At 47.2% G+C, this 25,990-nt stretch overlaps 1 protein-coding gene and 1 long non-coding RNA gene across 5 annotated transcripts in view; one reads left to right on the forward strand and one right to left on the reverse strand.

The window, feature by feature from the left end:
• Positions 1-11,396, reverse strand: part of LOC139045897 (uncharacterized) — a 121,124-nt gene extending 109,728 nt beyond the window's left edge. The window contains exon 1 of the long non-coding RNA XR_011505260.1: positions 11,281-11,396. This is a non-coding gene — a long non-coding RNA (uncharacterized lncRNA). The remainder of the gene's footprint in view (positions 1-11,280) is intronic.
• Positions 10,434-25,990, forward strand: part of SLC22A23 (solute carrier family 22 member 23) — a 153,035-nt gene continuing 137,478 nt past the window's right edge. For 2 of the 4 annotated variants that reach the window (XM_070515688.1, XM_070515689.1), the window contains exon 1: positions 10,923-11,632. In XM_070515688.1, the coding sequence (XP_070371789.1) occupies positions 11,064-11,632 (569 nt within the window). In that variant the 5' untranslated portion in view covers positions 10,923-11,063. Of the gene's footprint in view, positions 11,633-25,990 lie in introns of all 4 variants that reach the window. The other 2 variants (XM_070515686.1, XM_014867429.3) reach the window with 2 other exon arrangements.

Below are 25,990 nucleotides of genomic sequence, written 5' to 3' on the forward strand. Positions count from 1 at the left end.
TCAAGGAATGGTAGCTGGGATCATTATTAAGATTACTAGGAATGTGTCATATTTTTGGTTCTGTCAAAGATGCCGAGAAATATTTTTGCAGCAAAACAGGGAGGGCAGGATAAGATGGAGTCAGGACCTAGCATTAGCTCTGCCAGTGGATGAAAACAAGGGCAGACAACAGGGGCTACTCCTAGTGGGGTTGGGTTGAATGGACAAGACACTGCCTGGGGTATGACAGTCCTCCACTCTTGATGGTGTTTATTTACCTAGTAGACAAGATGGAGGATGGACTTGCCTGTCAGTGGGCAAAGTGAGGCACTGGGGATTCAGGACAATACACAGAGGTCTGGGTCAGCAAACATTTGCTACCAGGAAGTCTGACCACAGACAGCAAACTGCAGCTCTGTGCCTATCTGACTCTACCATAGAATTATTTAGCAGAGCTAATGGAATGAAATGACCACTGGGGATACCAACCCCTTTTCTCAATTTGATTGATATTGGAATCTGACCCTGGGTTTGTGGTGATGAAGAATCAGAAAAGCTCAATATAGATATCTTGAGTGGATGGGGTCAAGATGACCACTGCTGATAGCACCTAAATAATACTGGGTATTTGTCTAACTGTGACACCTGCAAATCTCCTTTGTTCATATTATCTCATCTGTTCCTCACAGCAACCCTGTGTGATGGGGTGGGGAGGCAGGTGTTGCAATTATTCCCATTTTACAGGTGAGGAAAGCAAGGCTCACAGAAGCGAAGTGACTTTTTCAAGCTCACACAACCAGAAAGTCGTGAGATCTAGGCGAAAGGTCAGGAAGTCTGACATTAGATGCTCTGCTTTCTCTACCAGATCGTGCCAAGTGTTTCTCTGGGCTTGAAACTTTTGTCCTCACAGACTTAGGCTTTGACGCCTAGAAGCAGAGCCTGAAATGGAGTTCCATATGCAAGGAAGCAGGCAAGAGGCTCGGGGCTTTGGTTGTCCCACACTCACCTGTCACAGGTGAAGGGAGAACTACATTCCCAGGGACTTCCTGCTCACTTGGCAAATCGGCTCCAGTTGTCCAACAGCAATGCTTTGAAAAAAAGTCCAAGTTGGGGGCTGATGGCCATAAAAGCCCCCAGAAGCTGCCCTCTGTTCTCCAACCCCAGAGCTCCCAACAAAAATAGCTGAAAGAGCCCCAAGGGGTCGGGGCAAAGCACTGGCAGCGTCTCCTCGTCACTTCAGCCAGGAGGGCTTCAGGAGCCACCTGCTACAGGCCACGTCAACAGCACTCTCACACGTGCTTGAGATGAAAGGGGGCATTTCAGTAACTCAGAGTCATTGGTGTTTTTGCAGGTTGTAGTTCCCTCTAATTTATTTGCTGAGTTATCCTAAAAAGTAAAGGATTCTTTCCTGACACAGTTTGCAACTAACGCCTCATCTATTTTCTTTTTAGATTGGGGGCCCTGAACGACATCTATATATTTAAAGATCTAGGGTTTGCATGTCATTTCTAACAAGAACAATGGAAATGGACATCATTGTTTCTCCTGGTACTGGTGCCTGGGAAATTCTGCTACTCCACTGTCAGTCATCATGGCGCAGACTAGGCTAAGGCCACTTCCACGCCACGTAACCAAGCCTGGCCAATCGGAGGACCACAGCCTGGGAGCCACGGTGATTGGCTCAAAAATAACACATGACCCAGCCAGCAACAGTCAGACCCAATGAGACTGGCTATGGTATTGCTGGGGCTTTTAGAGGAGGGGCATTTTCTGCCGGAGCCTCCGGGGTGAGCAGGGGAAACACCACACAGAGCCTGAAAGGAAGGTAACAGAGAAGAAGCAAACCCAGAAGTGAAAGCTGACCAGGGTTCAGCCATGTCTACAGCCATGCAACCTTTGGTCTTTTTGGTAACATAAGCTAATAAAGTCCCTTTTTTGCATAAATTGGTTTGCGTTGGGTTCTCTGTAGTTTGTGTATGAAAAAAATACTAATGCACCCCCAATATTGATAGTTTCCTATAGATTTGTTGCTACTAAGTAGGTATGAGACCCTAATATGCTGTCTAAATAAGTCCATTTTCAGACACTGGCATGTATCACTTTAGCTGTAGGCCCACTAACTAGCATATTCTGTGCCACCCTCCCATTGTCACTTGTGTCCTTGAAGAATATGAGCATTCCTCTAATTTCATAAAAATGCAAGCTACTGCCTGCCAGCTGAGATGGTGCTCTATCCAGCCCTGGAGTCTTTGTTCTAATAGCGGCCATAAGGACAGTGTTTGTGGGTTGGTGACCCACAAAGTATCATTTTCAAAAAGTGAGATATGACGTACCATACAACCCACCAATCCTACTTCTAGATATTTACCCAAGAGAAATGGAATGTGTCTACACAAAGAACCATATATGAAAGTTCATAGCAGCTTTATTCAAAGTAGCCCCAAACTGAGAACAATTCAAACGTCCATTAAGAGGAGAATAGATTACAAGTTGTGGCATATTCATACAACGGAACACTACTCGGCAATAATAAAAAGGAATGAAGTACCGGTACACACAACAACGTGGGTGAACCTCGCAAGCGTTATGCTGAGTGAAAGGAGCAGACACAGCGAGCACGTGCCGCGGGGTTCCATTTATTCTAAGCTCCAGAACAGAACTAACCGATGGTGAGAGAGAACAGGTCAGTAGTGGCCTCAGGTGGTGTGTGGGGTAGGGGATGGGCTGCAAAGAGGCACAACAGAGCATTGTCGGGTAAGTGAAAGTTTCGTATCTTGATTGGGCTGATGGTCTCACAGGTGGATGCCTCATCGAACTGTACATGTAAATATGTGTATGTAAAATATACTCCAGTAAAGTTGTTCTTGTAAAGTGAGGTGCTTCCCTAGGATTTGCTTAACTTCCTTTCCAGACTCAATGTTTATATTTAAAATAGTATCATCAAATTTTATTCTATAAGTACTATAATTAAATCGTATTATAGAAATGCCATGAAGTCCATAAACTTGCCCAAACATGCAATTCTTGTTACTACCTTTGTATTTTCCTTCCTGCTGTTCCTTCAACTTGGAATAAACTGTTCCCGCCTCTCTCCCTGGCAAGATCCTATATATCATCCCATTCTTCATTCATTCATTCCACAAATATTTATTGAGTGCCAGGCCCTGTGACAGGCAGTGGGGCTACAGAGACATATAAATAAGGGGCCCTGCCCTTTAGGCATATATACTAGAGAACGGAGTTTTACTTGAATGCCCTTAGATTTATATTCCCAGCATGTTCTGGCTGATAAAAAGGCTCTGTCAGAGACTGTTAACCTGGAGGCTCCAGCCCACTCTGTTACATTACCCAAAAGGGAGCTAGGTATTCCATACACATGGATTTTGCAGCCTCCCTAAAGGTTTTATGTTAACTTTAAAGAAATGGAATCTTTGAGGAGGTTAACTAAGCAGGAGAAAAAGCTCTGAGAAATTAAAGGAAAACTTGGTTTAAGTGCATTTTTGGGTCGATGATGAAAGCACAATAAAATATGGAAATGTAAACTCAAATGAAACAGGAGAACGTAAATAAAGTTACAGGTGTCATGTTCCTCAGACAGGGCTTGAGGCTCACCCTGCCTTGCTGGCCTTTTAGTCAGACTGGAGCGTGGACCATAGCTGACAAATTTGCTGATGTTGGTATCTTTTAACATTTTAGAGTATTTTAAAAAATCAGTTACTATAACAAGATTTTATTATATTTTTCAATTATTTTTATTTTTTCTGCTCCCCCCAACAACTGCAAGTTTCAAACCATTAAATCTTTACTAGATTAAAAATGTCACCACAGTGATAGAATCTATAAGAGGGAAATTACTGGTTTAGAGCTTAAAACAAAATACTGTTTGAAAGGAGTGTTTAATCACCTTTTTAAATAATAAAATTACTTTAGAATAGTTTTAGACTTACAGGACAAAAGTGCAAAGATAGCACAGAGAGTTCCTATATATCCCACATCTAATTTCCCCTATTGTTAACATCGTACATTAGTCTGGTACATTTGTCACAACTAATGAACCAATATTGACACATTTCCATTAATTGAAGTCCACAGTTCACGCAGATTTTCTTAGTGTTTACCTAATGTCCTTTTTCTGTTCCGGGATCCCATCCAGAACGCCACGTTACACTTCATCATCGCGTCTCCTTGGCCTCCTCTTGACTGTGAGTTTCTCAGACTTTCCTGGTTTTTGATCACTTGGACAGTTTTTAGTACTGGTCAGGTATTTTGTAGAATGTCCCTCAACTGGGATTGGTCTGATGTTTTCCTCCTAGTTAGACTGGGGCTATAGGTTTTGGGGAGGAAGATGACAGGGTCAAGGGTCATTCCCATCACATCGTATCAAGGCTACATGCTATCGACATGACATCACTATCCATGTTGACCTTGATCACCTGGCTGAGAGTGATTATAAGCGTTCTCTACTGCACCCCTTCTCTCCCTCTTTCTCTCTCTTTTTTTTCTCCCTTTCCATCCTCTCCTGTTTGGAAGGAAATATCCACAGCTCACACATGCGGGTAGAGAGTTATGCTCTCCCTTCTTGAGGGCCACGTGTCTATACATATTATTTGGAATTCTTCTGCATGGGAGATTTGTCTCTTCTTTTCCATTTCTTTCTTTTTTCTTTTAAAGATTGGCACCTGAGCTAACAACTGTTGCCAATCTTGTTTTTTTTTTTATTCTTCTCCCCAGTACTGCCCCCAGTACATAGTTGCATATTCTAGTTGTAGGTCCTTCTAGTTGTGGCATGTGGGATGCCGTCTCAGCATGGCCCGATGAGTCGTCCCATGTCCGCGCCCAGGATCTGAACCGATGAAACCCCAGGCCGCTGAAGTGGAGGGCGAACTTAACCACTCGGCCACAGGGCCAGCCCCGCCATTTCTTTCTTTATCCCTTCGATCAGTTATTTATATCAGTATGGACTCATGGATAGTTATTTTATACTTCGGGTTATTTATTTTGATGCTCAGATTGGGAGCTCTTTCAGGTGGCTCGTGTGTCCCTTTGACACAACCCTATCACTGTGGGCGGGGGGGAGGGTGTTCAGCATGTCCTTACTGTCTGGCTCTACAGGATGCCCCAGGCTCATCTTGTATCTTTCCTACCTCAGTCCTAGAACCAATCAAATGGTCCTAAAATCAACCATTTCTCTTGATTCTTTTTATTAGATCATGATATTATAAACCAAGATCTGGTGCTAGGTGTACTCATTGAGACTCATTTAAATAATGCTCAAAAATAGCAAAAACATTTTACTCGAAGTTCAAAAACTTAATTTTTTTTTAAAATATTGACTGTTAACTTAGAAAAAATGTTTCAGTGACTCTATCTATATATTTATAAGTTTTTTGCTATAGAAACACTAAATTTTTATTCAAAGCCTTGTGAGGTGGCCCACAATTTAGAAAGAAGCTAATATGCATATATGGCTAATTTTTGAAACATGAAAAATCCTTTATGACTATCTAATGTCATAAATTCAAACCTACCTTATTAGAGACAAAAATTTATCTAAAAAGCTTTTTTGGTCAAAACATCTTGCCTCAGAACATGTATTCTGGGTGTGTGACCTACCCCATTTAAGATCATTCCTTAACCTTACCTCTTCTAGCTTCTAGTCATTGAAGGAAATCCATTTAACCGCTTTAGAGTTAGCTCAGAGAACCCCCAACCATGCGGGGTGGGATTTTCTTCATCTCCATTTAGAATTAGCAGAGAAAGAGTTAGGAAAAGAGTTGTTTGAAGAGCATTATTTTCTCTCTCTTGGGAGGCGAAAGTTCCTGCCCTTCCATCCTTGTTGCTTGATCATCGTTCCCACAAACCCTCCCGGCACGAACCTCTTCCGATTGCTCACCCATTGCTGAGACCCCAGCGTCTATACTTGACGCCTGAGGTTCGTTTGCAAATTTGAGGATGCTTCTCCTCAAACAAAAGAGGCTGCTTCCATGCTGGAATGAAACATATAATGTGCACTTGTGGGTCCTGGCCTTCTGTCCTTTTTCCTGTGTGTGTGTGTGTCGGTCTGTCTGTCTGTGTGACAAAGAACATTCTTAAGCACAATAAAGCAAACAGGACATCTGTGATCTTGGCAAGCAAAAGCCAACATCAAATTCTAGATCAATTTGTTACACTAATTGTTGTTTAATTCAATAAAAGAGTTCAAAATTAAATTTTGACCAAGCTTTTAAAAGTAATTAGGCCTATCAATCATGCTTACAATTGAAGAGTTTTTTGTGTAGAGTCTTATCTTCACTTTGTTATTTATTGTCACTTGGCCTTTTGATTAGGAAGGATGAATTTGTCTTGTCCTCCACAAGTAAGTAGTTTTTCTTAAGATATTCCCTGCAGTTTTCCTTAGGATAGATCATGAGACATTTTAATGAATTCTGCCACTGAACAAAGGTAGCTTTTTCATTTTCATTTATGATAGCTTTTATGAAAGTCAAATTCCTGGGGCTGGCCCCATGGCGCAGCGGTTAAGTTCGCAAGTTCTGCTTCTCGGTGGCCCGGGGTTCGCTGGTTCGGATCCCGGGTACAGACATGGTACCGCTTGGCAAGCTATGCTGTGGCAGACGTCCCACATATAAAGTAGAGGAATATGGGCACGATGTTAGCTCAGAGCCAGTCTTCCTCAGCAAAAAGAGGAGGATTGGCAGCAGATGTTAACTCAGGGCTAACCTTCCTCAAAAAAAAAAAAAAAAAGTCAAATTCCTTGTTAGTCAGAGTTAACATTCCAAAAGTCAAAGGATGATATAAATAATGTCCAAGTATACACAATTTTAGTTTGAAGTTATCTCACATCACTTTCTCCCATCTTCCAAAAATCAAGATAAGCTACTTTTCAAATAATTATTTGAAAGAAATCAAACTGCAGTAAGAAAAAAAGGACACATAATATTCCAAAATGTGATATCCATCTATATTTCAAGTATAAATAAAAAACCTGAACATACCGGCAAAACTAACGTGAAATCCATTTGCTATGACTATTACTGTACATTTTAAGTTAACCCAGACACCAATACCTTGGAACTAACTTTTACAGATTTGTGGAGGATTTAAGATTAGATTTCTATCAACTTTAGAAGTCAGCAAAATTTTTTTTCCTCCTGTTTTCTCCAAGGAAATAAAATTGTTCACATGTATCGGTGATTAGGTTGCATCTTTCATTTCTTTATTTTCTCAAGCTTTAGGAAATTACAAACCGATAGATTATTTAACATGCTTTCAAAGGGAGAGAGAATGGTTGCGCTTCTTTATGGGGATCAGTGAGTCCAGGATACTGACGTCAATTTAGGGTCACAAACTCAGACGCTTTCGGGGGCAGACAAACCATGTCCAGGAGGGTCGTGTGCCAGGCAGAGATAAGGTGAGCCGGAGAACTCCTATGCATCTATTGCATTCCAATGAAGCAAGGCCCCGCAAAAACTGGCATCGGCAGGGCCACATCCTCTGCTGTGTGCTTTTTTTTTAATGTTCAATCTCCTGATTTTCAAATGTTGGCAATTATTTTTCTGGAAACATTATGTGTGGTCTGTGAGCTGCATTTGGCCTACAGGCCAATGTCTGCAAGCCAATAACTGCCCACAAGAACTTCACATTGGGAGTGGATCTGTTAACCACAATAGTTTACATTAAGAAATATAATTGTCAAGTTCATTTGAATTCTCCTTTTGGCTGGTCTGAGCACTATATTTGAGAGACTGAACAAATATGAAAAGGTTGCTTGGTGACAAGAATCAAAGAAACAGAGTTGTGGGATCCTAATAGTGTCATCAAGTGACAGTAACTTGATGCGCTCATTTACCCAACAAATATGTATCATCTTGTGTGTGCCAGGCACTGTTTCAGGCACCAGAAACACAGCTGAGTACAAAGCACCTGTCTAGAGGGAGGAGGTAGTAAGTAAATAAGTAAATAAGAAAACTAGCATGTAGAGATAAGTACCGGGCAGAAGAGCAGCCTAGGGTAACGTGACAGCAGGGCCTGCTTGGCTGCCCTGCACTAGCCAGCGTGCCTAGAGACGAGGCTAGCAGAACGTCAGTCTTCCTCTTGACTCCTTTTGTTTTGGTCCCTCTATGTGGTCCCTTGTGGCACATCTAAATGAATTGAAGGCCAGTTATTTTAAATTAGTTACCTTTCGATCTTCTTGACTAGATCTGGGGGGCACGTTGATCCAAGTGGGACTTAGAGCAACCTTCACTCTAAGCAGCAACTAAATTCCAATGCCAGGATCAGGGCTGCAGATGGTTAATTCCAAACCTTTATGTTGAGTCCCTGTAGTTTGAAATTTAGAGAGTACCATTTTCTAGTGTGTCCCCAAATTCTTGGAATGTACCATTTGAGGATTTTTATTATCTTTTTGGGACAAAAACTAATGACAGCATGGCAATGAAACTCCTCACCAAGGCTAGGGCTTCTCCCACCTGAAAATGCACATTAACAAGTATGTTTAAAGTTCTTCCCTAGGGTGTTGCAATTTGCCCCTGCACGTTGAAATGACCAGAGCCTGGAATGTCAGTCAGAAGATGTGGATTCAAAGCCAGCTGTCTGGCTTGGCAGTAGACCAACCCTTAGTCACCTAACCTGGCAGCCTCATCTTGAAGACCCACTTCTTAGGGGTCCACGATGTCTCAGTGAGAATGTGTATTGAAAGCCAACCCTGCAAAGATCAATATTATTTATTCTGATGATTGTAATGGCCATCAAGGTCACCGGCAATACTTGTTTTGTGATGAGCTAGAAGAAAGCAAATGAGTCCTCCTGACTTTGGGGGGTTGCGGAGGCAGAGCCAAGCACAAGGAGGCCTCTTCCAGAAAAGTCAGCCGCTGAAGAGGAAATAAATGACACCTGTAAAGTGGTCTTTGAATTCAGAAAGAGAAATGCAGATTTTACACAATCGTAAGAGTGGTATCGGTAGTAATAAGCGCTGGCATTTGCTGAGCGCTTCCTCGCTGCAGGCGCGGAGGGCAGCGCTCGGCGTTTATTCCCTCTTGTAACTGGGGGAGGGGAGACAAAGTCAAGCTAATAATGAATGTGAAGTTGGAAAAAAATTGTTACCACGTCGACAGTGCGCGCTATGACCCTCAAAAGCTCTTTAAACATGTGCAGGTTTGAGACCCATTTCTGGAGGTTTGGCGTCCTCTGCAGCCCCTGCCCGTCCGCCCCCCCCCCCCCCCCCCGCGGTGTTTTCTAATCTCCTCTCCTCAGCCACGCAGGAAAGTCCACAGCCTCTCCCGCCTCACAGCCAGCCCACTGGCAGGCTTCAGAAAGAATTCTCTTGTCGGATGTGCCAATATTTTACACGGGAAGCATATGTTGCCCATAACAAAAAAGAACTGCAGGTTAAAAACGTAAGCAAATAATGGAAATGCAAAAGAATTCAGTCTATGTGGTTTAGAGTGTATTCTTTGGAAAGCAAAGGCTTTCTTTCACATTTTTTTCCCCCAAATGAGACTGAAAATGGGTCGCTCTATCCAAGACTTCCATCAGTAAACTTCTTAGAATCTAAAATGTCTCCAGCATGCGGGGACGCCGGGGGGGAGGCGCCGCGGTCCGCGTGCCGGCCCGGGTGCGGGAGGCAGTCGGCTCACGCGGCCGGCTGCCGCAGGGCGGGGGTATTCACACGGCTCGGCTGGCAAGGTTGGCGCTGGAGCGCGGGAGAGGAGGGAGAGGTTTGTCTTCACGGGTGTGAACATGGATGTGTGCGCCTGTGCACTCGGCGTTCAAAATGAATTTGAGATCTTGGGGAGGGGGTGGGGAATACCATCACCATTCACGTTTCTGTATCTAGAACTTGGGTTGGCGATTGATCCTTCTAGTAGCGTACTTATGGGGAAGACATGGCGATTTGGGAGTGGGTGCTGCGGTAGGTCGTGGGTGACCCGACGCTGCGGGTGGCAGGCGACCTGCAATTGGCAGATGCGCCTCCTTGACCCTGCTCCTCTGACACACAAATCAACCGCATCCGCACCTCAAAAAAGCGGGAGAGGGTTGCTCCCGAATGCTGGAGACCCTTGGGCTCAGACAGGGAGTGGGGTGCGGGCAGCTGAGCGGCGGGCACCTCTGAAGAGAGCAGAGGTGACCGAGCCCCGGCGCCCGTGGGTGGGTGGGGGCCCAGCGCGGCTGCGGGAGCCGAGCCTCGAAGACCACCCAGTTCTCTCGCTTCCCGCGCACGCCGACTCCTCCGGGACCCCCAGCCCGCGCGCGCCCGCTGCGCCCGGCGCCTCCTCCTCCCGCGCCGGCGGCGCGGGGATCCTCCGGCGCGGCGGGCCGGGGTGTCCCGTTTCCCCCGCCCCCTCCGCGGATCCCGCGGCGGCGGCAGCGCTTCCCGGCTGGAGGGGGCGCTCGCGCGCAGAGCTGGGCGCAGCAGGTGCCGCGTTCACCTCCACCTCGGCGGGGGGAGAGGGGGCGGGCCGGGGGCAGGAGACGAGGAGGAGGAGGAGGAGGAGGAGGAAGAGGGAGGCTGGCTCGCGGAGCCCGGGAGCGCGGCCGGCCCCGCAGGCTGGGACCCGAGCTTGCGGCTTCCGGGAGGCGCCCGAGGTCGGATAAATACAGCCCGGGCGCCCGGGGAGCCGCGGACGCCTCCCGCACCGCGGTCCGCAGGCACCGAGCCGGCCGGCTGGGAAGGCGCGGCGCCCGCTCCCCCTCCTCCCGCGGCCGGCGCGGAGCGGCGGAGAGCAGCGGGCTCGGCCACCGGCCCCGGGCGCGGAGCCGATGCGCGGCGGTGGCTGAGGGCCCGGGCCGGCCTCTGCCCTCCCTCTGCCCGGCGCCCGAGCGGGGCCGCGGCGCCCGGGGCGCGGGGCCCGGGCCGGTGCCATGGGGGCGGCCTGACGCACCGGGGCGGCCGAGCGCTCTCTCCCGAGCCGCGGGCCCTCCTCGGCGGCGGCGGCGGGCGCCCGCGGGAGCCTCCGCCGCGCTCTATGCGCCTCTGCGGGCGCCGCGGGCCGCGGCCATGGCGATAGACCGGCGGCGCGAGGCGGTGGGCGGCGGGCCCGGGCGGCAGCCGCCCGCGGCCGAGGAGAACGGCTCCCTGCCGCCCGGGGATGCGGCGGCCTCGGCACCCCTCGGGGGGCGCGCGGGCCCCGGCGGCGGCGGGGACATCCAGCCGCTGCCCGCGCCGCATCCCGCCAGCGGCGGCCCGCACCCGAGCAGCTCCTCGGCGGCGGCCCCGAGCCTCCTGTTGCTGGACTACGACGGGTCGGTGCTGCCCTTCCTCGGGGGCCTGGGCGGGGGCTACCAGAAGACCCTCGTGCTGCTCACCTGGATTCCGGCGCTGTTCATCGGCTTCAGCCAGTTCTCGGACTCCTTCCTCTTGGACCAGCCGAACTTCTGGTGCCGTGGGGCGGGCAAAGGCACCGAGCTGGCGGAGGTCACCGCCACGGGCCGGTGGGGCGCCGGCGATGTGGCCAACTGGACCAGCCCCCCGACCACCTCCTTCTCCACTGTCGCCTGGGGGGCCGCGGGCGACCTTAGCAACAGCAGCGGCTCGGACGGGGGCGACACGCCACCCCTGCCGTCCCCTCCGGACAAGGGGGACAACGCCTCCAACTGCGACTGCCACGCGTGGGACTACGGCATTCGCACAGGCCTCGTCCAAAACGTGGTCAGCAAGGTAAGGGCCGCGACCGCCCCGGCCTCGCGTCCTTCTCCTGAGTCCTTTGCACTCCTCAGTCGCCTCCAGCCTTCCCTCCATCCCCTTCGTGCAGACTGAGGTCCCAAAGTCCCTAAAAGGGTGCTAGCCTACGTGTACGTGCCTCTCACGTTGGCTTAATCTCCCGTCCCCCACAGGAGATGCATGTACTTGGGTTTGAAGCAAGGGCTTTGTGCCGCCCTCAGCAGTGACACTGCCTCCCAACTCTTGGGGGGGGGGGCCATGATCTTTCCTAGTTTGCACCCAAACTCCCGTCCCAGTGCACATATGGAAAGAGCGCCCCTCCTCCTATAAAGACTGCAGCTTCCTTCCTCCACCCTTCCAGCTGTCACCCTCATTCAGGCAGGGGTGGCCCCCCGCGGACCGGAAGGCCGCTGACCTGTCACCGGCCAGCCCTGGAGGACTCGCCTCATTCCAGGTCTGCCGGCTGGAGCTAGGACCACAGCTCTGCCCTTTGGCTGGCCGCTTGTCCCTATGTCTCCCACAAAGAACATCTAACCGTGAGAACAGTGTCCTGTTCCAGATGTTCTTCTTTCTGCCTGACGTCAGCCTTCCCGCGCTTGGTTTGGAAACACACTAAAGCCAACTAAAGAACTGGAGTTGTAGCCAGAGAAGCAAAGAGCTTTTGAAAATTCCCTCTCCCCACTCCCCATGCTCAGTCCTCTCCAAAGACTGGCATATTTGACTTCGGACTTTGCCACCCCAGTGTTCCCTCCAGTGTTCCCTCGGGACTTTAGTAAACATCCTAGAGTGAGTGTAGGAGGGATGCTAAGAATTCCTTGGTATTCCTGGACCACCACTGCTCTTACATAGCAGCTGCTTTTGTCTCAGCCGTTGAGGCCCTGGTAAGCTTCAGCTGAACCTGGGGCTCGCTAGAGCCCAAGGGAGCCCCTCTCCCAGAGGTCTGGAGTTGTGTGAAGTGGAGCAGAAGTGTTTTGTGAGAGGAGAGTGTGGCCAGCGTAAAAATGGAGAATGGGAAATGTTAGAAAATCAGTTAGAAAAACAGCTATAATTTTCTGTTTTGTTATACATTTCTTAACATGTAAGAGAGATTGGATGCCAGTTTGTCAAGCAATTTGCATTTTAAATAACTAATTTGCATTATAACTAATTTGCATTTCAAAGTAAATGTAGACCATTTTTCCCCCCTGGGCAGTTCTGGGCAGAGTTTTAAATGCATTGTTAAAATGTGAGACTGAAATTTGACAGTTTATCATAAGCAGCATGCATGAATTTTTTCCCCCAAACATGTTAGTAGACAGTTGTAGCTTATGGGTGTGTAAGATGAAACTCTTACATCATCATAAACATCGTTTTAATCTTGTACAACCTGGCAGGAGATGACCTGTCCTGTGGGAACCCTGTGGATTAGCTGTTACTGGGGAAGATCCTTCTAAGCGTGGCCCACCTCCATCCTCCCCAGTCAGCTGTCCTTTCCAGAGGGGTCTCTGTGGCACTGTACCCCATCGGTGGAGGGCAATGTTTGTTTTTGTTTACCAGCATGGGAAAATTAAGAACAATGACTACACTGTTTTCCTACTCTTTGTTGTATGTCTGTGAAAGTGAGGCTTTGGCAACATTTGCACCTACTTTAAGCCCCTTTTTAAAGCAGAGGAGGAATAATATAGATCAAAGCAGATGTGTGCTGTCCTGGGGTCAGAGGGGAAGCCAACTTGAAAGTTAGGAGGTGGGCAGAGTATCGCTATCTTAGTGGTGGGGACCAGAAACAGCTCTTCACACCCTGCGGTGGATGGTGGGAGAAGACAACTAAAATAGTTCTCGAAAACAGGCTATAGAGGCATATTGGAGAGCTGGACAGTTTTTCTAAATTAGCACTCGAGAGGGTCAAAGACGGCGCTAAAGTGTAAAGTAAGTTTTTGGGGTGCTTGATACAGCTGACAGGGCAAGACTGGGAGGCGAAGACCTCGGGACAAGAGTCAGGGACACATTCTCCTGTAAGATAAAGACTAGAAAGGACATATCGATTTTCACGCACAAATAAGATCTAAATAAAGGGCTGTCCTTCCGCAGTGTTCTATTCCATAACAAATGCTTCAAAGAGCTTTTTAAGCATTTTGGCACGCACTAAGGCAGACTTTCTCCTCTGCTGGCTGTGTACTTTGGATACTGTATCAGATGTACAAATATGGAATGTATACCGTGAGGGGTGCGGCATCCTAGGGGTCAGATGCCTGTTGGCTTTGTTCCTAAGTAGAAGCACAAGTAGAAGGTTTCGCCTTCCCTCAGTGGGTGGAAGTTCAAGGTCTGAGAGGCTGCCTTTTGTCCCCTCTCCCCCCAATCCCCACCATGATCTTCCCATATACGAGTAAGCAATGTCTTTGTCAACAGACCTCCTTCAGCATGTATGTGCCCCTACAATATATACCCTATTCTATCCCTAGGTGTTAGATGGGGAGGGACATACAGAAGAACCGCCAGGCACATATTATATTATGTTACATTACATTATTAACATATTACATTATTAACATGTTACACTATTAACATGTGTTACACTATGAACATACATAGCCTGTAATATAGGCTATAATAGCACCTACACTCGTGAAACTGCCAAGCCAGTTAGAATCGCAGGGTGTTATGGTGAAAGGGGCTCTGGGGGCTGACAAGCCTCTCTCCCCTCCTGAAGAGTAGCTCTGACATGGCTATGCCTCCCGGGTGGGAAGGGAGTGCCTGTTAGGGAGGCAGCCCACTCCTAGTTGTTCTTCCTTGCAGAGAGGCATGTTTTTTGGTGACTATAACTCGGGTCATCTCATGCCCATTTGTGAGCTCGTTCCTCTGAATGAGGCTTTTTCCTTCATAAAACACATGTTCAGAGAGTTGAGGATACCCAGGTAGTTTCTTTCCTGGCTACGAAGTCCCCAGCTACTTCAGTGACTCTACACATGGTAACACTTGCTGTACTGATTGCTACACACACTTGGTGTATGTGTCTCTTAAGCATGGCACCCAGAGCACAACCGGTAGGCCCTGTGTTCTAATTGAAGAGAGGATGGATGGACAGTGTGCTTCCACTAACGAAGTGTACAGTTGACATGTGAAGGCTTTTATTGGACATGACATGCCTCTTAACGAGACCACAGCCACCAAAGCTTTATGGGATTGTGTTAAGTCAGGGCTTTCTCAGCCTGCACTCGTGTGACATGGCACACAATTTAAGTTTTGTCTTAATAGTTTGGGGATATTAGATCTTTCCTGTTAAGATCTTTTTTATTTCTATTTTTTGCCTTGGTCTTTGGTATTTGTTATCTGCTCCAGAATTTGCAAAGTCTTCAAAATAATAATAATAACAATAATAATACCACATTTCTTTGGCGCAGCCCTATAAAGTTTTCAAAACATTTTCACGTGTATTATTCCTTTGATTAAGAATGTTAAGTAATGCAGGGCCAGTCTTAACAGTGAGCGTTATCTTGGATTTTAAATCTGTTAGCACATTCTTGAGTGGGCCAGGTGTTCTGGTCAGGAGCCTGGTGTTCAACTTCCTGATGACGTTCATAGCTCATACTTCATAGCATTTTATCTCCCAGCCAGGTTGAAAGACATTGTCACTGCTTTCCTGAAAAGAAGAATCTAACAGTCTTGCAGAGTCGCTTAGAGGGCAGGCCTGGGGAAACTGAGGCCAGGCAGGTCGGGAGCCTGCTCACTTGGCCTCCCTGGCCCACACCAGCATTCCCTGTGCAGCCCAGATTCTCAGGTGCTTCTGAGATTTTACTCAACGAGGTTTAAAAAAATGCAACTCCACTAATTTAAAAATATTTCTCTTAATAATTTGCATAGTTTATCCTGCATTGTTCTGAGTGAATCCTTGCTGCTTTCTAAGGCTCACCACTTCTTTGAATAATCCCTAGAATTTTGCCAAAAATCAATGTCAGCTAAACTTTCTAAGGTCCATTCTTTTTCTGAATGTGAAGTTTGGGATGTTTGTCTATTTCCAATCTATTGATATTTCTTCTATCCTCCATGAATGCTCAAAGATTGCTGGCTTTCATCCTGTAAGTACAGCTGAGAGTTGTTTAAATATCCTGGGAAGTAATCTGTATTTTCTGGGGTTCAAGACTAGAAGTTATTTAAGGTGTCTCAGTACAATTTAATTAGGGTTGAAAATAACTACAATATCATTGCAATAGTAATTTTTAAAATGACCCAACAAGTTAGATCCTCTTAGTGGTGGTTTTGTTTATTTTGTCTAGTATATACAACATAACCGTGAACATGTTTATGCATATCTATTTTTAGAAATTGACTGTAATAGATAATGCATGCACATGGTACAGAAAGCAGCCAGTAAAAGGAAGATTTCTTTCCATTTCTGCCTCCAGTTTCCCTCTTCAGAAGCAACTTTGGTTACCAGTTTCTTATGTATCCTTCTAGAAATATTCTAAGCATATTTTCATTTATATATTTTTCTCTCACAAACAATAACATAATATATACACTGCTCTGTGCCTTTTTTTCCACCTATATTGGGGATGGATACATCAGTGCATAGAAAGCCCCACATTCTCTCTTATGTCTGCCTGGTATTCTCCTGTATGACCAGGCATTATTTATTTAACTAGTCACTTGCCAAGGGGGCATTTAGGTGGTTTCCAGTCTTTACTATTACATAATATGTAATGAAATTCTAGCACATATGAAATTCTTAGAAGGGGAGGGTCTCAAAGTAGACCGCATTTTTATTTTGATAGATGTTGTCAAAGTGCTCTCTATAAGATCTTACCAATTTACGCTTTCATCAATAATGTGTGAGGTCTTGTTCTCCCTGACGCAGGGAGTTGTCAGACTTTTAAATGTCTCCTAGTTTCATATGTGAGAAATGATATTCACTTACTGTTGTAATTTGTATTTCTCTTGTTGAGAGGGAGGTTAAGCATCTCTTTGAAAGTTTTGAGCCATTTGTATTTCCTTTTCTTTGAGCTACTTCTTCACATCCTTTGCCTTGGTGTGTGTGTATGTGGGGGGAGCATTATTATAGAGGTACTTTGTGCATGAAGTAATTAACCCTTTTAAATGACTTGTAAATGCTTTTTCCCCAATTTGTTCTTGGTCTTTTGATTTTGTTTATGGTGTTTTTAGAAAAATTTTTCTTTTTTATTGAGGTATAACTAACATATAACATTATAGTTTCAGGTGTACAGCATAATTCTTTGTATATATTGCAAAATAATCACCGCTATAAGTCTAGTTAATATCTGTCACCACACATCGTTACAAATTTTTTCTTCCGCTGAGAACTTTTAAGATCTGCTCTCTTATCAACTTTCAAATATACAATACAGTATTATTAATATGTAGGCACCATGCTGTACATTACATCCCTCTGACATTTATTTTATAACTAAGTTTGTACCTTTTGACCCCCTTCACCCATTTCACACCCCCCCCCCCACCTTTGGCAATGACCAATCAGTTCTCTGTTTCTATGATGAGCTTGTTTTTTTAGATTCCACATATAAGTGAGATCATATGATATTTGTCTTTGTCTGGATTATTTCACTTAGCATAATACCCTCTAGGTCCATCCATGTTGTTGCAAATGGCAAGATTTCATTCTTTTTTAGAGCTGAATAGTATTCCATTTTATATATATATTTTGCATAGTTTATATGCATTGCATATATATATATATATATATATACACACCACGTCTTCTTTATCCATTCATCTGTTGACGGACGCTTAGGTTGTTTCCTGACTTGGCTGTTGTGAATGATGCTGCAGTGAACATGGGATGCAGATATCTTCTCAAATCAGTGTTATCACTTTCTTCAGATAAATACCCAAAAGTGGCATTGCTGGATCATATGGTAGTTCTATTTTTAATTTTTTGAGGAACTGCCATACTGTTTTGTTTTTATTGAGCTATTAGGATAAATTGCTAGAAAGGGGAATAAATATTAGGTCAGCGGGTATAACCAGCATTTCATACAGGCTTTGACTTGCTCGTAACAGTGTCCTAAACATTGAATTTGGCAGAGGCCCCTGTTGATGGAAAGGCCAGAAGCTCAACAGTTCTTTAGCTACTCTCCCATCTCCTTTTGGGAGATAGCCTCTTCCCCAGGAAGTGTTCACACCTCTCCTTCATCCTCTTGTTCTGAACTAGCTGTAGCTGCAAAACCTCTGTTTGTTTTGTCTTTATCATTTTTTGCAAGTTCTTAATTCATTTTGGTCTTTAGTCCGTGGTAAGATTGAGTCAAAAGTTGATGTCGTATAAAAACATGTTGGCCTTTCTGAATGTCAGTCCTGGTGTCGCCACAGCCCAGCAGTGTGCTGGAGCCAGCTGGGGCTCCGCGCCTCTGAGCCAGCGTGTACATCTCATCCAGCGGCGCCTTCAGCAGTGTCCTGTTTCTGGCTTGGAACCCAGCTGTGGTGGGAGAATTTACACCACGGGAGTTGGAAACACTACGCATCAGGGTTTTATTTTTTCTTCAGAGAGCCAGTTGTTAAGCAATTATCACACCACTGAGTGTGACCCTGGGCCACTCTTTTCCTCTGTTTTTCACCTTTCCCTCCCTCCCTCCCTTCACAGATTTGAGTGCCTCTTCTGGGCCAAGCATTACTATGTGTTGTGGATACAACAATAGGGGAAAATAGACAGCTCAGCCTCCATAGAGCTTATAGACTAATGAGGAAGGCATACCTTAACTAATTAAATAATAACCTTTTAATTACAAACTGAGCTAAGTGCATGAAAAGAAAGGGACATGAGAGACTAGAACAAGGAAACTGGCCTAGACTGACTGGTCTCTGAGTGAAGCTGTCATCTGAGTTGGGATCTGAGGTTTAAGTAAGATAAAGAGAACTGTGTGTGTTTTCCAGAGAGAGGGAACGGCGATCAGAACGGTGTCTGTCCATGCCCCCACTGGAGATGTGTCTTATTCATCTTTTACCCACAAGGTCTTTGCCATGAGTGTTTGAGCTCACCTGAATTTGATGTCCTAAGAAGAGCCAGAGGTTTTTAGTTTGGCAGACGTGGGTTCAAGTCCTGACTATGCTGCTTATGACCAGTTTATCTTTGGGAGTGGCAGAAACTGCACCACCGGGAAAGTGGGTCATACTCACCTCACCTCCAGGGCTAGGGCTGTCAGGAGGCTAGAATGGGAACACCTGGAGAGAGCCCCCACCCTCCCCCCGGGCGCCCGGGCAAGCAGGAGGCACCTGGGAAACCTCAGATCCAGTTCTTCCTCCCACCTGTGGGGTGAGGCCTGCTGAGTGAGTCATGGAGAAATGCTGAGATGGGGAGGGGCCGACAGGCCACACCGGGAAGGGCGATTTACTCCTTGGGAGCTCCGAGGTGTCTGTCACCTTCACCCAGAAACTGGCAACATGGGAAGCCAGGTGTGCCCTTCAGGCCAGACACCCAAATCCAGCGTGGCCTAAGGAGTCTGACCAAAAAGGACTTCCAGGGATTTGTTTATCTTCAGAGTTCTAATCTGAAAACAGAAGAGGATCTCAGAAGGAAAGGGCCTTCCCAGCTGGTCGAGGCCCGAGGCTGGGAGAGAGGGCACTGGCAAGTGCTTCCCTGTCCCCATGAGGCCCTGGCCCAGAAGTCTGAGCTCCTGCCATTTATTTGATGGAGAACAATCTAAAGGTCTTTAAAAGTCTGGGGTAGCTGTGGCAGGGGAAAACGGATCAGAGAGAAGTGGAGTTTTAAAGAGGCGTTGAAGTCACATTGAGCTGTACCAGACGGGATCAGAGCTAACCTCAGGGGCAAGTGAAAATGGGAGAGGGGGCCCAGGGCCCCCTTGTGGAGCTGCCCCTTCCCACCTCGATGTTCTCCTTGCTGAGGTTTTATTGGAGGCCACTGAGCTCAAAAGTCTGCAGAGCTGGACCTTCTGTGACTTGGGGTTAAGTCATTTTGTTCTTTCATTTACTCAACGCTTACTCAATGCTGGTCCTTACACATGGGCAGACCTCCCTCCAAACAAGTGGCCTAGAGATGGAGAAGCCCTATATTTCTAGGAAAGGGGGGCAGTGGTTAGTGATTGATTTAAGTGGGTTTCTTCCCCCTAAAATAAATCACCCCTGTCACAGAGCACGGCCAGGGTGTTCTCTGGGCCATCCCACTCGCATAATATTACACTCTGTCAGACCTCTCTTCTGACCCTTTTGGTTGCAAGTAATGAAACAAATTTCAAATTACATTAACAAAATAGGAAAAGTTTGTCGGGAAGATGCAGGCGTGGCTCAGGGAGGCTGGAGTGGGATCTGAGGCGGAATAGTTTGGAGGGGTGCCTTTCAGGGGCCTTGCCACCAGCGTCGTTCTGCCGGAAGCCTCGTCTGCTCTCATCCCCTTTTCTAGAAGTCGGCTTTGCTCTCCTTCCAGCCTGGCTTTTGCTCACCTGGTCCCTGGGCAAGCATCCCTCTGTCCCACTCCAGATTCCTAGGTGCAGACCTGGTGTGCCACTGGGGCTGGGGTGGGAGAAGACAGGTTTCAGAGCAGGGGGTGCAGTTACCCAGGCCGGAGACTCTAAACCATGTGACGGGGGTTGTAGTAGCTGTCCTTCATTGGGGTGCAAGGGATTAGAGATGGATCTTTTGAGCAATTAACCAAGAAGAATTGAGTATTGATAATTTAACCATTAAATGCTTTAAACAAAGTTTTTTTTTCTTCCCAAAGACTCAGGTGTAACTTACCTGGCTGCTCAAGCTTAGTATAGAATTGGCAGCAATACACCTCCTGAGGCTTTTCTAGAAATAGTTATAGATGGCCTCAGTTATTAGCTCCAGATCACCAAGGGAGCTTGGAATAAGCCCTGTGGCAGTCACTGAAACAGTTTTGCAAATTGTTACCCCCACCCCTGCTCCACCCAGGGTGGGTCTCTGTTTTTCCAAACCTTGCTTCTAGTCAGGATCAGCTACATAATTTGCCCAGGTCAGTGCAAAATGAAAATGCAAAGCACCTTGTTCAAAAATTATTAAGATCAGGATGGTGACAGCAGAGCATTAAGTCAAAGGTAGGGCCCTTTGGAGAGGGGCCTGCTTCTGGTGACCTTCAGCTTGTCCTTTCACAAAGCCACCCGTCACCACTGCACAGCTGAGCGAGTGTTCCCCAAGCCTTTTCAAGTCTTCCTGATTTTTCAGTATCTTTTCTGCTTCTCTACTCCTTTGTTGTGTTTTGTATCCTTTTCTAGATTTCTCATGGTAAAAGTGAACCATACTTTCTGCGGGTTTTTTTTTGCCAGGGAGCAGCTTCACAAGGCCCTAGTGAATTTTGTCCTGGACGTGTAATGAGTTCAAGGTGTGCACTGGCAGGGAGGAGACGGGAGCTTTCCTACACTGGAGAAAGCTGCTCAGAGTGAGTCGGTTTGCTTATCTGAGAGTGAACCAAAGAGCTGAGTCATGGGGGTGTGGTAAAGAATGCTAAGTCATAGGAACGCTAGTTAAGCTTATCAGCTAGTTTTTTTGAGTTGGGAGGAGGGTCAGGTTGGTCTTCATTCCACTAGCTAACAGTCACACCTTATTTCTTAGTATCATTTAAAGAATAAGCGGAGGAGGAGATGATGTAGGCAGAAACCAGGACGAGCATCCCAGGGGTCGTGTTAAATTATGAATGGGTTATGCTCTCAGCATCCTAATTTGTACTACAGAGTGTTTCCTCCTAGATTAGATTAAAAGCTGCTTTTTCTGTGTGTTTAAAAGATGCCTTACAAATTGGGCACCCTTGATTGTTATGCACTGAAGAACTCCACTGTTCTCCAATGGATATACATGAGCATTTGTAGTAAACACAAAGTTTCTGTCCTACTTTAAAAAATAATTTTTTTAATTGTAACATACAGTTTACCATTTTAACCATTTTTAAGTGTACAGTTCAGTGGCGCTAAGTACCTTCATGTTGCTGTGCATCACCACCATCCATCGCCAGAACTTTCTCATCTTCCCCAACTGAAACTCTGTCCCCATGAAACACTAACTCCCCATCTGCCTCCCCCAGCCCCTGGCAACCAACCTTCTTTCTTTTTATTTATTTATTTTTAAGATTGACCCTGAGCTAACACCTGTTGCCAGTCTTCTTTTTTTTCTGCTTCTTCTCCCCAAAGCCTCCCGGGGTACATAGTTGTATATTCTAGTTGTGAGTGCCTCTGGTTGTAACCTTCTACTTTCTGTTTCTATGAATTGACTCCTCTAGGGACCTCATGTAAGTGGAACCATGCAGTATTTGTCCTTTGTGAGTGGCTTACTTCACTGAGCACAATGTCCTCAAGATTCATCCATGTCGTAGCAGGTGTCAGAATTTCCTTACTTTTTCAGGCAGAACAATATTCCATTATATGTATAAACCACACTTTGTTTATCCATTCATCCATCAGTGGACACTTGGGTTGCTTCCACCTTTGGCTATTGTGAATAATGCTGCTATGGACATTGGTGGTGTTCTACATGGGTGGTGGGTTTTTTTATTTTTAAGTGAGGAAGATTGTCCCTGAGCTAACATCTGTCACAGTCTTCCTCTATTTCATGTGGGATGCTGCCACAGCATGGCTCAACAGGTCGTGCTAGGTCTGTGCCCAGGACTGGAACCCAGCTACCAAAGCAGAGCACATGAACTTACCCTCTAGCCGCCGGGCCACCTGGTGGTAGTCTACTTTTTGAAGGTTACATTCAACCCTCCTCCCCTCCCCTGTCGCTGGCGATCTCTGCAGCCGCCCAGGTAGTGCTGGCCCTGGGCCTTCTCTCAGAACACCTGCTCTGCAGCAGGCCTTTTGCTTTGCCTGGGGAGGTGACACGTGGACAGAAGATGGTCTCTGCCCTGGAGAAGGAGCTAATGGTATAGCCAAGGCAGGTGTGAAATGGAGGACTCCAGGCGCAGCGTGGGGTGGGCAGCCGGCCGGCAGCGGGGTCCTGCCGTCCTGCAGGGACAGGTGAGCCGAGCCGAGGGGCTGGGATTCTGAGGGATGGAAAAGGCCGAGGAAGGGGCTCATGCCTGGGCCGTAAAGTCATGTTGGGGACATTTGGTTTTTCCCCAGTAGACAATGAGTTGTCGGAGAGAAGTGCTCCGGCCCAGGCTCCATCGGCGAGGTTTGTCCTGTCCCCCTCTGTCTGTCCCCAGGCCCGCAGGGCCACAGCCTGTCCGGCCTCTGCTGCCCGTGGCCCACGGCCAGCCTGGGCCTGCGTGGGAACGCCTGGGCGAGCCTCCGCTCCAGCTGCCGCGTGACCCTTCCCTGCCCCCTCTCTGTGCTCCTGGGCCGTGCCCGCTCTGCCCGGTGTCCCCACCGCCGGCGCGTGGTCTCTGGGCCGCAGACGTGTCAGGCTTGCCTGATCCCTTGGGGCTGCTTCAGTGATTTCACTTGGCCTCTGTGTGGCCTTGGCAGTGACCCTTCAGTCTGCGACACCCTCTCCTTGTGACAGGGGACGCTGCTTTCTCTTGATTTTCTTTCTGCCTGGCGGCTGCTCTTCTCCGTCTCCTTACTTAAGGTCATTTCCAGGTGTTTTAGCTCAGCTGCCCTAACAAAGTACTGCAGGCTGGGGGCTTAAAGAGTGCAAATTTATTTCTCACAGTCTGGAGGCTGGAAGCCTAAGATCGAGGTGTCAGCAGGGTGGTTTCTCCTGAGGCCTCTCTCCTGGGCTTGCAGATGGCCATCTTCTCCCTGTGTCCTCATGTGGTTATCCCTCTGTGGGTGTCTGTGTTCTAATCTCTTCTTGCAAGGACACCAGTCATACTGGATTAGAGCCCACCCTCATGACCTCATTGAAAGTTAATTACCTCTGTAAAGGCCTCACCTCCAAATACAGCCACATTCTCAGGGACTACGGGTCAGGCCTTCAATGTATGAGGTTTGTTTGGTGCGGGACACAGGTCAGCTCACAACACCTGAGTTCCAGCTCACAGCCTGAATAGGGCAGCTCCAGATCTTTATCTGTACTCCAGATGGTTCCTTGAAGCCCTAGAGGTGTGCGCTGGTTACCTGCTGGACTGGGCCTCTCATCTAGCCTCTGATCTTATCCACCCTTCTTGCCTCAAATCCTGGCGTTTTGGTCCTAAATTGTAGCTGAGCAGCTCTTCTAACTCCCCCGCTTCAAATCCTTCATGGCTCTCCATAGCCTTTTGGATGACATTGGGCCTCGCTGGCAGGCTTTCAAGGTCGCTGCTGACCTGCACCCTGCCTGCCTCTCCTGCAGCTGTCCCCATCTTCCTGCACAGGGACCCTGTGCTCCTGTCCCCATCATTTCTCAAACAACGCTCAGCCTTGGCACATGGTGTTCTTTCAGCCCAGAAACCACCTCCCCTCCCCGTCATCCTTTCACCTTCTTCAAGCCTTTCCTGACTCCTTATTCCTCCTCTCCTGTCCTCCCATCCCCCCTGCTTTCCTGACCCAGATCTATATCCTCAGTACCTGCACCTAGCAGGTGCTCAATTAACATTTCTTAGATGGTGATGGTAAAGAGGTGGTGAAGGGGCTGTTGCTCTCAACAGGCCAGGTCAGGTGATTTAATTCTAGGATGACGAGAATAAAGAGAAGACAGAATCTAAGTCCACTCAGGCCTAAAGTCAAATTTTAATGAGCTATTGAAGACTAGGAAGAGTGATGTAATTTATCTGAAATAGCAGCTAATCAAACTTGAATCTATACTGGGCTGTGGAGTAGATCATGTCCCCTTTAAGCCCCTGCTTTTCAGAACTTTAGGTCACAGAGTCTCTTCTTCTAATGTTGAACTCGTCTGTCTGCACCTGGGATTGGGGGTGGGGGAGTGACATCTGGAGCACTTAGAGTCACCTGAGGGACTTCTGGAACCCTCTCTGGCACCCAGGCATCAGTTGTTTAAAGTTTTCTAGATGATTTCTGTGTGGTACGGTTTTCCCCCAGGAGGACGTTTGGCAGTGACTGGAAACATTTTTGGTTGTAACGACTGAGGAGGAGGATGCTACTGGCATCCAGTGGATAGAGACCGGAGGTCCTGCTGATCATCCTCCACCAGCACAGCCCACCACTCTACACAGAGGAGTCCAAACTTTCTCTGGCAGGAGAGCCCCACAGCAAAGAATGATCCAGCCTGAGCCTGCTAAGTTTGGGAAATCCTGATCTAGGCTAGTGTAAAAGTTGATTGTATTTCCTGACCACACCCCACAGTGGCCGAGGCAGCCCGGGTGAGACCTCAGCTCCTGCGTCACCCACAGGGGAGCGTTGGTGTGCAGGTCAGGAGCTACAGAGGGCGTGCCACCCCACCAGGAATTGCCTCAACTCAGCCAGGGCCCCTTTGCCCTCTGGGAAGAAATGGTGTCGATGAAAATAATCCATAACCAATATATAAATGAAAATTTGGGTGAGTTTATTCTGAGCTGAAATCTGAGGACCATGGCCCAGGGCCTTTATTCCCAAAGGAAGAAAGGGCACCAAGGAAGTGAGGTATACAGAGTGGTTATATACCCCCATACAGGACGTTTCACATATGATTGAAATGTCCCTCCCACAATAGTCACAAAATTGCCTTGTCAGCACAGCACTTGATGGACACAGCAGGTAGTGGGTCTGCTCTCGGAGGGCATAGCAGGAGGCAAGTCTATTGTCTCGAGCTGGGTGGTCACAGGTGAGCGCAGCAATCAGTTTCTAGCCTAAGGAAAGATGCTTAATCCTTAAAGAAATGCCAACGTTGGGAGCGGGAGGGAAGTTGCACCTTTATCTCAAGGGCCTTTGCTCTTGCCATAGGGAATGTCTAAAGCAGATATACAATGCATGCTCAACGGCCTCGTCAGGCCCTTTTGGAAAGACAAGGTCAGGTCGAATTAGGTTTACACCAAATGGCTTCCTCATATACTCCAATATATCCTATTACTTGCCATTTTTATTTGTCAAGGGTTTGCTAAGCACATTAATGGTGTAAACCAGGAGTCAGCGGTGCTGTTAGCCTACCTAGGGAAGCACATTATGAAACACCGCCTGAGCATATTTATGTTCAAATGAATGTTGCTAATGACCAAGTCACTCATTAAAATATGTGCTTTGAACCTCTGCTTAGAATAGTGGTTAATTACTGAAAAGGAAACATTTATTTGGAAGTAAAAGGTATTTATTTTCAAAATGTCTCTAATTCACACTAGCCTTTTCCATAATTAATTCCCATTAAGGTGTTTTGATAGTGTTTTCAGCAGCAGGAAAAGAGAACTCCCCCATGGGACGCGGACACCAAGAGCTACAGGCCGGAACCAAACATGATCACTGTTCATGTAGGCTGAGAGACAGATCAGGCTTGACCTCCCCCTCAGGCACTGGCGATGAACCCAGAGTGGTCCTAGTGTGACATCTCTGCGACCCGTGCCCCCAACAGTAAGCGCCCCAAGGGTTATTGGGACTG

The sequence above is a fragment of the Equus asinus genome, chromosome 8 (genome assembly GCF_041296235.1).
Source record: "Equus asinus isolate D_3611 breed Donkey chromosome 8, EquAss-T2T_v2, whole genome shotgun sequence".
Taxonomy (NCBI): Eukaryota; Metazoa; Chordata; class Mammalia; order Perissodactyla; family Equidae; genus Equus; species Equus asinus.